This window comes from Triturus cristatus, chromosome 10 (genome assembly GCF_964204655.1).
Source record: "Triturus cristatus chromosome 10, aTriCri1.1, whole genome shotgun sequence".
In the NCBI taxonomy this organism is placed as follows: Eukaryota; Metazoa; Chordata; class Amphibia; order Caudata; family Salamandridae; genus Triturus; species Triturus cristatus.
This window is the reverse complement of record NC_140593.1, coordinates 819,492,615-819,507,315: the sequence shown is the minus strand read 5'-3', so window position 1 is coordinate 819,507,315 and position 14,701 is coordinate 819,492,615. Positions and strand designations below refer to the sequence as shown.

The following is a 14,701-nucleotide window of genomic DNA, read 5'->3' as shown; positions in this document are numbered from 1 at the left end:
TTGCTCTGCTGCAACACAAAGCGCTCTTGCTGTTGTGCTTTCCATGATTAGATGCTGTCATCCCTTACAGAAAATGGAACTGGGATGCCAGTGAGTGACTGAATGAGTACTAGAATGAGTGTCTTGTCTGTACAGATTTAATTTGTGATCCTGCACATTAGTAGATAATGCTGTCTGAAGACACGTTCGATGTTGAAACCCATGAAAGGCCAGGGTGTGAGATAAGGTTTAGGGAGTACATTGGAGTTGGTAAGTAAGGTCAGTGTTTTACGACAACTCACACTCCTGCCATCTCTTATGGAAAGTAAAAAGGAGTCGTAAATAAAAGATTGATACTATGAGTCAAGGTTGACTGAGTGTGTGGGAAGTATTTTTCATGTTGTACATGGGGTACGTCGGTTATGAAGTTTAGGTTGAATGAGGACATGGGGGATGGTAACATAGGTATATTTCATATCATAACTTGCTAACTTCCCCTCTTTTGGGGCCAATACCACACACCTGTTAACCATAGCTCTCTCCCTTGACTGTAGTTGTCTTCGGGGAGTGCTGATGTTTTTTTTTTTACATGTGCATTTCTTCTAATGTGAAAGCAGATTCGGTGCCGGGCGATCTGGAGGCTGTGGTGGGTCTCCCTCACCCTAATGGCTTTTAGGCTCAAGGACCCTCTCCCTGTGTCCTATTCATAATTGTCAACAGGGCTCCAAGGCAGCTGTTTCCTATCACTGACATTGTTAGGTTGCAGAATAACGAGAATAAAGTAGGTGTAGGACCTGTTCTAGAGCTGTGCTTGTTCATTCGAAGTGGGTGGTGTGGTACCTAGCCTTAACCCCGCTGTCGTGTTCAAGGAACGATTGGAACCTTTCTCACCACTGCTGCCGTGTACAAGTGCGAAGGATCTGTGAGTTGGCCCCCTCTTTTAGCCGAAGGGCATAGGTGCTGTGTATGGGGAAATTGCCTCCTTTAATCCAATGCATTTTCTGTCAGCTCCACTTTGCCCTAGGGCCAGGATTGACCTTCCATCCCTCCCTGTCCCAAAGGCAGTGGTGCTCTGTGATGCATTGTGTTCCTTTTGCCTACTTTCCTTGCTGAAGGATGATGGGTATCTATATTTACCAGCCCCAGTCTGGGTGAGGAGAAGGGGTGGCTGTATCCCCCGACAATACCAAGTAGCTGGGGTAGTGCATACGTGCACCACCCAAATATCCCAAGTATGGGTGATATGTTTTCCCCTCCAACAGTGCCATGGTGGATGTGGAATTTTGAGCCCCACTACCTTGGTCAATGGTTAGGGAGAGTATGGCAAGAAACATTGCATAATTTTACCCCGTCTATTGCCCAAGAAGGTGTTTTGTTTTTTTGTAGGCCTCTACCCCTTACCGTGTCCCATGGCGGAGTAGTAGACCGCCGCACCCTGTTTTCACTTGACCACAGGGCACAGAGAATGTGTGGGCCCACCCACTTATGCATCCTGCATGTCCTGCTTTTTTGTTTTTGTTTTCCACTCAGTTTTCATGAACATTAAGATGGTAAGGATCGTGAAGATCTAGTGCGCATGCGTCTTATCGGCACTTGCACAACCTGTGTTAATAAGTTTTGGAGCCCTCTTTTAAATCTATTCTGCACTAAGTTCACCAGGCTAAAAACATTGGCTACCTGGATGCTCTGTCTGAACCCTGGTGCAAATTGCCCAGGGCTGGGAGAATCGGTTATTAAGGTCAAAAGTGTGATTTCCTGTGTAGTGACACTTTTGTAAGACTGCAGTGACACTATAAACATTCAGATAGATAGATTGTATCCCGGAAAAAGGAATTTATTTTCCCTCTGAGCAAACATATTTGAAAAGTTGTCTTTTTTTGCTGGTAATGCCACAGATGATGTCTTTGTGGTATAGTTCTATATGGTGTAATTAGTGATGCCACTTGTCCTGTCAGGCATAAGCTCATATCCAGTGCAAGGGTGTCTTTTTGTTTTGTAGGTGGTTATGACTGTGTTTTTTGTTGTAACCATAATGTCCTTTCTATTGCTGATTACGACCCATGGTTTTCACTGTTCTTTAAGAGCCTTATTATAGGTTCTATCCAATGTTGGCCACTCCCTGGAGTTAACTATGTAGGGGTGCAATTTACTCTGGAGGGGGAAGTTAACAGGGATCATGGCTTGAACTGGGAGCTGAGGAATTACTAGGCTGAACTGTAACCCTAAATCGGGTCAGTGCATTCGTGTCATCAGCATCAGTCTATTGTAATGCCTTGCGCCTAGCACTTCCCGCCAAAATGGTACAGAAACGTCACGTAGTGCAGAATGCTGCAGCTAGAATGGCATGTAGAAAAGACTGGCTCCCTGGGATCTGCACTGGATTCTGGTGGCTTGAAGAATTACATTCAAATCCTTATAGCTTGTGCATAAAGCCCTCCATAACTCCCAGCCCAATCCTCTAGTAGAGTTACTTCTCACAAACCCAGACTCTCACTGCAATTAGAGGGGCTATCCCTTTTAAATACCCCAGAGTGTAAACGAGGCAGCTTAGAATGCAGTGTGTTCTCCTCTGCAGCTCCAAAATGTTGGCTTAATCTGCCATTTGATTTACGGAAAGAAAGATATATTTTTTTAAATCCAGAAAGCTATTGAAAATATAGTTTTTTTTAATGTGACGTAATATATAGTAGTATGTTATGATCGAAATTATGAATTTAGCGCCAAGGTACCCCTGGGTGAATGATGCGCTTTATACATTTAACATATACATAAGAGATTTCCCCCCAGTGATATACACAGAAATTTCAGTTGCTGAAAGTAAACAATTCTGTTGTGTACGTGCGGATCTCATAATTCTTGTGGGTCCAAGAACTGCTGTTACTGGCCCTTTTGAAATTAAATGGTCACTGTAACGAGTCCCAAATGTGGCTATTTACATTGTTGTAAGGAGCCTTCTCCACTATAGGGTGGCTTCAAGTGCGTAAGCTTTTGTCAGAATCTTCAATCGCTATTAAACCGTTTAAAAAGATTCTGCAGATTGGGTGTAACCAATATGGCGGACCCCCTGCGTACTCGCTTCAGCCTTCTCTCCCACCCTTCTTCCGGTCCAGCAGCTTGACTAGTTGTCCTTCTGAAGCTAGTTGTTAGTGTTTGTTTCCGAGCATTACCCATGGTACTTCTAGTTCAGCACAGTTGCGCCTAGTGTTAAGTTTCCTATGTTATTCGTTTGCAGTTGGCAGCTACAAGTTGGAGGCGGCGCGTGGCAAGTCTTGGCACTTCCGGGTTTCTCATGACATAGACGGCTGGGTAGACGAATAACTGCTTTGTAACCCCAGAGCTTCAGTGGCCATGTGGCTTCTTCTCTTTATCAGCTGGCCCAGCTCTAATGCTCCCCCTGACACCTGATGTACATGTCAGACAGCATGCACCCCCCCTGTATGATCATGCATGCCCCACCTCACCCCCCCCCCTGACATTCTGCACACTGTAATTTTGCAAGCTTGAAAAATATGCTCCATATCTAATTTAACTTCAATTAATGTTAATTACATTAACCCGTGGTCTTCTGCTGCGTTTTCCAAGTGATGCCCTCTTCTCTCTTTGCACCTGTGACGGTGGAAGCCCCATTAATGCTTCTTTGTGGTTTTAAAGGTTTTCAGATGTTATCCTTGCAACCATTTTGGCTACCAAGTCGGACATGTGCGGCAAGAAGTTCGAGCTGAAGATAGACAATGTGCGCTTCGTCGGTCACCCAACTTTGCTGCAGCACGCCCTGGGACAGGTACTGTTGGTGCTATTGTGTACCTTTTGCATTTGTTGCATTTACTGAGACCTGATAGCCAGATGTTCTTTTTTGCTTAGTTGAGTTATTGTGTTCTGAGAGCCATTGTGTATATGGGGTAAACTGTGCAATGCCATAATTAACTTTTTGTGTTCTGTGCCCATCTTAACAACGGTGTGCTTCCACTGCCATATATACAAATCCTCTGCACACGTTCAAATGTAAATACATAAAGTTACATAAAATATCACAATGATGCTTGTCTTTATATTTTCAGATGTCTTTAATTCAAGATCTTCAAGCCTTCTCAGCCGGAGGTCCTGATGAGGCCAAACAGTAATTAAGATGCCAGTACAATTGGCAAGTTAGCTGCACGCCATAAGTTTGAGACACTGCAGGGCCAGCTTAGCATTTCTTCCGTCTGAGATTGATAAATTGAGTGTTGTATGGTAGGAAGTCCCTGCACAATGTGCGTGTGACAAACTGTTCATTATTATATCATTCTGGCATTTCCAGTATGTTTTCCTATACAGGAGTCCAACACCGTAAGTTTCCAGAGAATACCTTTCTATTATATTGGTTTGAGGCTCATCAAGGGAGTGCTGGACCGTATTGTTTAACGGGGGTTACCCAAAGCGGTCTCCGTTTGATAACGAAAAGGCCACAACACTTCTCACAGTAGTCACCGAATGTATGGAGTGTGCATGAGAGTTCTTGGCTCCTTAGAGGTGGGGTACCCATGCACTGAGGTTCCATTTCAGTGCATGCAGCCCTACAGGTCTTAGGATGCTCCATTGTGTAACAGGCAAATGGGTTATTGTTGTTACTTCCTTATCTCTGTATCCCCCTTTGTTAGAAATGGGGGTCTCTAGTTGGCAATGGTTTGCATCTTTGTCCAAGGAGGAACCCTTGCTTCTAGTCAGGGTAAGGGAGATACGTCCTTAGATGACCCCTGCTCACCCCCTTGGTAGCTTGGTACAAGCAGACGGGCCTATCTCAGAGGCAGTGTGTAAAGCATTTGTGCACACATACAATAATACAGTGAAAACATTACAAATGAACACCACACCAATTTAGAAAAATAGGAAATCTTTATCCAAACCAAACAAGACCAAAAGGACAAAAATCCACAATACGTATTTTCAGCTATCACCAAAAATAGGTTATTCACACAAATAAAGCTTGTAGCAGCAAATAGCTCCACCTGGAGCTAGTACCATGTAGTGACATATAAAAATCCCAAAGTATGGTGCCGACCGCGGGGTGCGTGGCGTCTGGCCTGGAGTCACATGGACCCCAAAGACCAGTACCTTGGGAAACGAAAACGAAGATGGTGCACGGCGTCCAGGAGGTGATGATTTGTTGGCGCCGGGTGACATCGGTTCCTTACAACCACAGGGGTGGTGAGGCGTTGGTTCCTTACTGTGATGCAGGGAAGGTGAGGCATCGATTCCTTACTGTTGCCGGGTAGGTGACTTTGCGGTGGCTCTGAAGAATCGGTTCCTTACAACGGTGCGGGGTCGATGAATTTTGGAAGGTCATCCACGTCAGGAATCGGTTCCATGAGAATAAAGCACCGGCATTGGTAAAGTCAGGGCTGTGGTGCGAGTCGAGGCGGTGCATCATGAGCGGTGCACTATGCTCCGGTGCAGGCAGTGGCCTTGGTGACAGCTTCCGAGTCGATACGGTGCGGCGTCGGGCTGCAGTGCAAATTGGGGCGGTGCGTCGTGCACTAAATGAGCGGTGCCCACGGCTTCATTGCAGGTCGTGGCGTCACTTGTGGCGTAGGTGTTGCTATTTCCCTCTCTGGTAGCCGAAACAGCAGTTCCAGGTGCAGGAAGACAGAGGGGATGCAGTCTTTGTGTTCCTGATGTTTCAGAACAGGAGGAAAGGTCTACACCAAGCCCTTGGAGATATTCTTCAAGCAGGATATACACACAGTTCTTCTCCTTTGCAGCAACAGCCAGTACAGGCCAACCCTAGACAGCACACAGCAAAGGGGCAATTCTTCTCCTTCAGTTTTTCCAGCTCTTCTCCTTGGCAGAGGTTCCTCTTGAGTCCAGAAGAAATCTAAAGTTCTGGGGGCCCAATATTTATACTGCATTTCTCTTTGTTCTCTTGTGGCGGAGAGAGTTTCTGTGCTCAGTCCAAACCTGTTCTGTCCTCTCTGGTCCAGCTTCCTGGCAGGAGGTGGAGACAACATTGTGTAAGGTTGACCAGGCCTATTCAGGTGCAAGGAAATCTCCTCCCCCTATTCTTTTTGCAGCTCGGGTCTATTAATCCCAGCCCGACTCATCCAGGAAAGGCAGGACACACCTCACTACCCCTCCAGTGGCTGTCTACAGTGAATGCACATCCCCAGCCCCGTCACTCCAAAACCAGACAGTCAATACACAAACCGGTAGAGGCCCACAGGATGGCTAAGCAAGAAAATACCCTCTTTCTAGAAGTGGTATTTTCAAACACACAATATAAACACCATCTTTACTAAAAGATGCCATTTTATACTTTGAGTTCAGGCATACTAAACAATATCTTTCTACCTTGTCCCAATAGGAAGTTATACTTATAAGATGTTATAAATTAACTCCTATTCTATCCTATGGAACAGATAGCCTTTCCATAGTGAAAACCAAAGAGCACTATATTTCACTACCATGTCACACACCTCAGGACATGTCCTACCTTTCCCATACACTGCACCCTGCCCACAGGGGTACCTTGGGCCTACCGGAGGAGTGTTTTATATGCAATAAAGGGTATGGTTAAGGACTGGCAAGTGGGTGCACTTGCCAAGTCAACATGGAAGTACCAAACTGCACACAGACACTGCAGTGGCAGGTCTGAGATACATTTACAGGCTTCTCATGTGGGAGGCACAATTAGTGCTGCAGGCCCACCAGTAGCATTTGATTTACAGGCCTTGGGCACACACAGTGCACTGTACTTGTCAGTAAATCAAAAAGCCAATATTGGAAACGCCAATCCATAAGCACAATTTTCACAGAGAGCATATGCACTTTAGCACTGGTAAAGTGCCCAGAGTGCTAAAACAAACAAAACAGGGTCAAAAACAGGAGAGCAAAAAGCCTGGGGGTAAACCCACTGAAAAAGCCAGGTCTAACACCCTTTGTCACTGCTATCCTGTTTCCTTTATCCCTGTATTTTTTTTAAAGCCAAGTACACCTGTCTGACTGTGAATGTACTTCCTCTGATAGGTGCAGAAATAATATTTTGCTATCCATGGGCCGCATCCAAGTTTCAGGTTTTCAGAAATACATACTTTGGTCAGCAGACTTTCGGTTTGCATGTAGTCTCTTTAAGTACTTTGGTTAGCTTCAAGTTTGTCCTTCACCCTGGGAATTTCAAAATGGTCTTTCTTTAGTTTTCTCGCATTTCTTCTTTCTGTTCTTATTATCCCCGCTTGGGTGTTCCCCTTGGAATTATCAGGATATAATATGGAACGTTGGTATTCAGTATATTGGGGATACTGTTGCCCACATCCAACTTTATAGTAGTTGGTTGCATCAGAGTGACAAACTGTTGGTTTGTGGTTCTCTGAAAGGCCATGTTTGGTTGCAGAGTACCAGCACTATATTTGTGCAGGAGGTACTTGGTGCTGCCTTTGGTGCTTTTTCCATTCTTTTGCGAGACAGACTGTGAGAGAATGGCTTGCGTGCTACAGCATACGCACAGGCATCCATTGAGGATGGCGCTTACATAGTGATTCTGATTGTACAGATTGCTATTTGAGGCTATGAGTCTCTTTTTGGGCACCAAATGTATCCATTAGCTTGTGATGTATGGAATTTGGGTCATCATCAGGGATTGGTGTTTGTGGGGTTACCAATACTTATTGTTGGGAATTCTGGAGAGCATGTCATTCTGGGATTCCCCTTGAATCACAGGGGATAGTAGATGCCACAGCAATACCCATATGTTGTGTTATGTTATGTTATGTCAAATGGTATTTGTAGAGTGCACAGCTACTCAGGAAGAGTGCCCCGGCGCTTATGAACCCCGGAGCTAGACTGTTGAAGTCCCTGAAGGGGGGGAAAAATCCTTAAGATTGTTGCTGGAACAGCCAGGTTTTCAGCAGATTCCTAAAGGTAAGTAGGTCTAACACCTGTCTAAGTGTCACCGACAGAAGGTTCCAAATTCGGGCAATCTGGACTTGGAAAGAGCAGCCTCCAGTACCGGTGCAGGAAAACTTGGGAACAACCGCCTGATGCCGAAAAGTTGACCTCCGGGTACTGCAGGGAACATAGTGTGTGACTCTCCTTCTAAGATAGTGTGCGTCTGTACCTTGTAAAGCCTTTAAAGCTAAAACCAGGGCTTTAAAGCAGATTCTTTTTCGGACGGGAAGCCAATGCAACGCCTTCAGGTGGGGTGAGATCCGGGATCTCGGTCCAAGCATGAGGACCGCCCTGGCGGGTGCATTCTGGTCCACCTGAAGTCTGTTCATTAGGTACTCCGGGAGGCCTAGGTATAGGACATTGGCATAGTCTAGCCTAGAGACATGGCTTGGGCCACAGTCTTCCTGTGGGTGAGAGGCAGTAGGGGGAGAAATTTCTTGAGGATTCGCAGGAGGCCAAAGCAGGATCCTGCGACTGACTGGATTTGGGCTTTCATGGACAGGATGTCATCCAACTTAACACCCAGGTTATTGACCGTGTTAACCGAGGCGTGGGGAGGTGAGGTGACATGTCTGATGGCCACCATTGTTTCCACTCGTCCCGAGATGGAAAGCCGAAGAGGATTATCTCTGATTTCTCTGGGTTACATTTAAATTGATTCTCTCTGAGCCATGTGAAAACCCTAGTTAGGCATTTGTTGATCTTCTCCCCTACTAAGTCCTCGCCCTTTTCACATGTAAACAGAAGCTGCGTGTCATCAGCATAGGAGATTATTGTCGCACCGCAAGCTTCAGCCAGGGCAGCAAGGGGGACATGTTGATGTTGAAAAGTGTCGGGCTCAAAATAGAACCCTGAGGGACAACCACCTTCAAAGGAGGAATGGGGGCGGCGAAAAGAGGGGACCAAACCTCTTGGTATTTATCCTCCAAGAAGGAGAACCACTTAAGCACTGTCCCACCCAAGCCGCACTCCTGTATTCTATGCAGTAGTCGGTCATGTGTTTGATGAGATCCTCAAAAGGTGTGTTTCCTTATTAATTGACCTACTAGAACATTCATTAGCGGACGTTAAGTCAGAGGTGGCTGAGAAGTGATAGGAAAAGTATAGAGATCGAGGTGGAGATGTGGACCAGACTCTAGAATCCCTCCTTTCCTCCATCTCTCCAGATTTTATCCGGCAAGGCCCGATTTCTTGACTCACTCTTTACAGGAATGGAAGTGAACAGTTCGGAACCCTCCCACGGACACTATCCATTTAGATAGCAGACATTCACCATCGACTATACTCCTGTTTCTTTAAGTGTTTGAGTTGCCATACATCCTCACCTTTTTCCTACTAGAAGTTAATGTATTTGTAGGATAGCTCCTCTGCCAAGTGGTTGACATGATGCTATAGCCATCTCTGTAGTACTGGGTCCTACTTCATATGCTGTGGGCCTTATTTTGGAGATTTTTCTGCTATAGGCCTTCCAGTTGTCTCTGGCTTCATTGCTGGACTTTCGAGAGGGCCTACTCTTTGTATCTTGAGGATTCTTCTTTGGCTCTTGGGTAAGTTCCTGGATGTTATCTTACCTGGCATTAGAATTTGTGTTGAGGGGATATATGTTAATGTAATAGGAGGCTCTATTAATGCAGTTTTCCTCAGTTCACTGGTCAACAGCTTCTTCGCCTGCCTCTTAGAAATGTAAACTCCTATATTTTCTCAGTGACAATTTGGCAAAGATCACACTGTGCTACCAAACTGCAGAGTTTGAGTGTGCCTGTTGTACATAATAGTGGATGCAAAATCACAGAAAGACAATGTTAGTATACGTATAGTTAATCAGACAGTGTGCATATGTAGTCTACAACACAGACTGCAACACCAGCACCCCAGCTGTTCCACTTCTTTTAGTTGTCGAATTGTTGACATTTTGTGCACTACTGACCTCTAGACACTATGCTACATAAATCACATGAATCAGGAAGAGAAAACCGCATTAACAGCCAGTATTGTGGCATATGTTGCATGTAAATAGAGAACAGTGACCTTCTGATAAGCCTATGATGTACTCACAGACGCTTCCTGACTCTCTTCCACCTTGTGCCAATCCCTTCCCTGCATCTTGATGATTTGTTTGGCTGTGAGGAGAGGAGTCTGAAATCTTGGTTCGGTGATAACATTGTGGTGTGTCTGACCATTGACCTTGTCTTCTTCTCCTACTTCACCACAATTGATCAATTGGCTGCTTGGCCAGGGTTGAAATTGAACACTGGAGCCGATTGTCGACCCCCAACGTGACCGGTGGGCGCACCATTATCCAGGTGAAGCAGGGTGTGTGAGACAGAAGGCAAAGACATGTAGCACTGGACTCATCCACACCAGATCTAATTGCGTGGAACCAATCGCTACTGCCATCCATTCCCACCCCAGAATCTGAAGGCCGGCATAGGCTGGACTAATCCCATCCAATTCATGTATGTCAGAATGTGATCTAATAATAGCAACACCTGAACAATGGTTATAGCCAAAGGCATGACCAAGACTACAAACCTTATACAAAGCGGCGAGCTGCCTGCCCACCCCCGCATCATGTCCCCTGTTCTGCTGTCAGTTGTCACACACCCGGAAGGAAAATGTACTTTGTGAGGTTTTGCTCCCTTTCAGTATTTGGGGTTGTGAGTGAACCCAAATGGAAAGTTGGATGCAGGCCAAATACCACTGACCTGGATACAGACGGATCCCTTTGGATTATCCATCGGTCACCTTTTACTTTAAGGAGTTCTGAACACTTGTCCAGAGGGCAAGTGTGATCATAGGTGGAATGCTCAGCTGTTTCACTTGAAGAGGTGAGGACTGTACTCACAGGATAGAGTAAAGATTTGTCAGTTCCTGCATCTGATTAATTGAATAAGTTTGACTGCTCTGGGCATGCAGGACCTGTCCTAAGCCCAGTCATTTCTCTCTAAAGGCGGGGCAAACACCTGTAGATGCCACAAATCTCTTTTTTAGTAGAAGAGCAAACCCCTAAGACACCAGTTAGCTGTGGCACCTTCCACCAATTTACCCCTCAAAATTCCACCTCTTCTGATCTGTACATTCTATGTGGCATCATCCATCCGTTCCCTACCTCCCTTGCACATAGAGCTAATCAAATCAGTCTGCCTTATTGAACCCAGAGCCAAGTCCACTGTCCTTGAGAATCGCCTTGATGAGTTCAGGAAGACCTCAGCCTGCCAAAATCAGGATCCTGTAATTTGTGCGCGACTGACACATGATTTCCTGCGAAAAGCGACTGGGAAGTCCTTATGAAGCCTGTGTGCCTGCACCCCTGCATTACTATGCATCTTTCTTCAGCAGCACCACTTTCCCTACTTAGCCCTGTTGCCTGCTCCCATGTATTGCATCTCTCTGTGTCTCTGGAGAAAGTTGTGTTTGTGAAGCTCATTTGTCTACCCCTCTGCATTGCTGTGGGCCTTCCTTCAGTGATACGGATGTCTCCGTGATGCCTGAGTACTTGTACTTCAGCATTGGTGCTCACCCTGTCTCCATTTATCATATCATCTGGCGGGGCACATGTGTTTGCACCTCCTCATTACTGTGTGGCCTTCTCTATGTGGCCCACGTTCCATCCCATCTCAGAGTACCATGAGCACTGTTGTTTTTCCCAAGACCCATGGTGTCCACAAGAGGCCCGGGAACTGCACCACTAGTGTTACCGCTGTCGAATCCCCCATAAAGTGGTTGCAGCAGGTGACAGCCCCTGCTGCCAGCATTATAATCCCCCAAACATTGACTGCTATTATTTCTCTGGAGTTGAGAACTAAGACACTATTCAACCTCTGTAGTAACTGGGCAGCGCTGGGTAGTGTGACAACCCTTGCACATCACAAACAATGACTCAAGTATCAAAACTTGTAAACGGTGCTGCACTTGGATAGTCCCATGTACATCAAGCAGCTGTACTCCTTGTTGAAGTGGGTGCAGCCCTGCAAAGACACAAAAGTTATAGAGTACCTAGATAAGCATTCGGGAGTGTTATTGATTCCATAGTGTGTGTTAAATGTTACTGAGCATATTAGATTTATATTGAGTCATACATGTGCTCCCTGAACTAGTCTTTGTATTCCACACCACCCTCCAAAAGTAAGCCTTGGCCATTTGACCTCCCTACTCAATGAAAGGCAAAGCCTAAAGAGAAGCAACTTGACAATTTATTGAACTTGGAGTCATCACTGGTCCCTATGTTTCAGTGGAGAGCTGCAATTTTAATCACAAGGAGTACCTTAGTGCCCTTACATCTCACAAGCACAAAAGAACTGACCTGGCAAGCACCAATAGTGTGATAGTACACCTGGGCTGCTGTTACGTAAGGTGCTCTGGGTGTGCATTGAGCGTGTTCACCAGCTTTCTGCACTGCATGAGCACTTTGTGATTAGAGGAGTGGTGGCAAATACTTGCACGACCCCTTTTGTAATACAGATAGCACTGGAGCACATGTAGTGCCATTGCTATCCTAAAGGGGCATTACTTCATTTGCCTGAGGGCATGGCCCCATGCTAATCAGAGAAACAGATTGCCTCTGCGCTTCCATTGATATTTTGGAAGCAGGCGTAGAGGCTAAGAGGCAGTCAGAAGGGGCACTAAGTGTGCCACAAAGAGGTGCCACTACTGTGTGCCACCAAGGGCGCCCTCTATAGGTGTCAAATGGGGTCCCATGGCGCAGCCGACAAACATCAGGTTTAGTCACTCACTGCACCCGTCTGGAAAGTGATCTCTGACCCCTCCTTGAAAGGGCAGGCCAGGTGCCCTGCTCTGAGAAATATGGGCTGGCTGCTTCAAACAGCTGGACTGTCTTTGACCGATGTGCTGCCTTCAGGCATTGCTTTACAAAACTGTACCGAAGAAGGAAGTTCCAGGGCAGGCCAGCAACCACACTACCACTATTATTTGCCATCCATCACGCTAGCGAGAGGACTGAATGGAGCAACGCCTGCCACCTGGGTTAGATCATACTCTGCAGGAGATGGCCCCTCGTTGTACCATGTATTATATGAATATATATGCACCCATGTGTGTGCTGCTATTTTTATTTTTATTTGAAGTGTTTAGTCATACGTGAAAAATGGTGCAAAAGGATCAGAGCTCCTTCTCTCCATTTGTGGGAAGGGCAATGTTTCAAAATTTTTTAAAATACCCCTCATACACTGAAACCTGATTCAGTGTCATGCTTCATCATTGGGGTCTTCCCGCCCCTCTATGGGACGGGGTGTGCTACAACTTACGTAGACGCAGGAGCACTTTATTCAGTGATTTGTGAGTATGTGTAGTACGTGGGATCGTGAAAAGAAAATGTGAGATGGTTAAAAATTCTCTGGCTAGTGGAACGAAAATACTTTATTGTCTTCCCTGGCTGAGAATAGTAAAAGTGGGGAGGTGTAGATGGTGTACTATAATGAGTCCCCTCCTACAAGGTCGACATGTTTCAGAAGCCATCCCCTTGGCTTTCTTCCTCAGGACCAAAAAACCGATCCTTGTTACACCTCAATGGGTGATAGAATAAATGAACATATGCCTGATAGTTACAAACAATGTCCTTTGTTCCTTGTTATGGGAGTAGAAAAATATACCACTTGCATATCTTAAGAACCTGAAAAGAAAAATATTTTGGATAAATCATGGCTTTCATCATTTATCTTTATCTATTCACATCACCATCACGTGGAAAGTTTTAAGCTTTTTTGTGATATATTTCTCTTGTGCAACTCTGTTGTAGGTAATGGTACCATTTGGTAAATATCCTCTACTCATAAATCATCTGAAAGAACACTCCTTGTGATTTCTAGTTCCCAGTATCACATGTATTCAACATTCTTTCATACATATGTAACTCCTAGCAAGATACATCTTATGTTACAATACATTCATACATAAAGGAAGTATTTGTACACTCCTATTGTGCCCCAAAAGGTTACAGATTAATGTTCACAGCAAACGATCACTCTCATTCATACTCCCATGACGAGCCTTGGGGAAAAAAAGGGAGATGTTTGGCAAAAGTCTGTGCACTCGTCCTTTTAAACTGTGATCTCACGGTGTGTCTTTTAAAAAAAAGATGGTATTCATTCTCTCAAAAGGACGTGCCATAATAATACATACTTTAGAATTTAATCGTCATCGCTCCATGAGCTCACACAAGCGTGTAGGGCGCCCTCAAATAGACACTGTGGGTATTTTAAAAGAACTGAAGGAAAAACAAGGTTTTAACACCAAGGTGGTTTTTAAACAAACAAGTGTGGTCTCTTTGGCTTTTTTAAGGACATACCATTGTTCTACTTACATGCTGGAAGGAGCGTGATCATTTGATTAAAAGGCATTGTTATTTACAATGCCAAAGGCTGCTATTGTCATTGTAAATGACAATGCCTTTTATTCATTTGTTTTGAAAACCTGCAAGCGGTGCATAAACACGCACTTTGTAGGTATAGCCCTTGCTAACGAGAAGCAAGGCTGGTAGTAAAAGAGACTGCCAGTCTTGCTTCTCATAAGCAAGGACTATAAGTACAAAGTGCTTGTTTATGCACAGCTTGCAGTTTTTTAAACGCATAAATAAAAGGCATTGTCATTTACAATGCCAATAGCTCAATCTCTCGCAAATGCAAGACCTATTGCATTGCAAATGCTTGTTGGAGTTAGGCAGCTGAATAAACACTGATAAGCACCGATTTTAAAAGGTTTCAGAAACAATGAGAAAGCATCACTAGAATCCACAAAAAACATAAAACACTGAAAACAGGACCTTCAGCTTTACCCTCACCACCACCAC

At 45.1% G+C, this 14,701-nt stretch overlaps 1 protein-coding gene across 4 annotated transcripts in view; it reads left to right on the top strand.

The window, feature by feature from the left end:
* Positions 1-14,701, top strand: part of NPRL3 (NPR3 like, GATOR1 complex subunit) — a 360,149-nt gene that overhangs the window by 40,343 nt on the left and 305,105 nt on the right. For all 4 annotated transcript variants that reach the window (XM_085628418.1, XM_085628421.1, XM_085628419.1 and 1 more), the window contains one exon: positions 3,631-3,760. In XM_085628418.1, the coding sequence (XP_085484544.1) occupies positions 3,631-3,760 (130 nt within the window). The remainder of the gene's footprint in view (positions 1-3,630; positions 3,761-14,701) is intronic.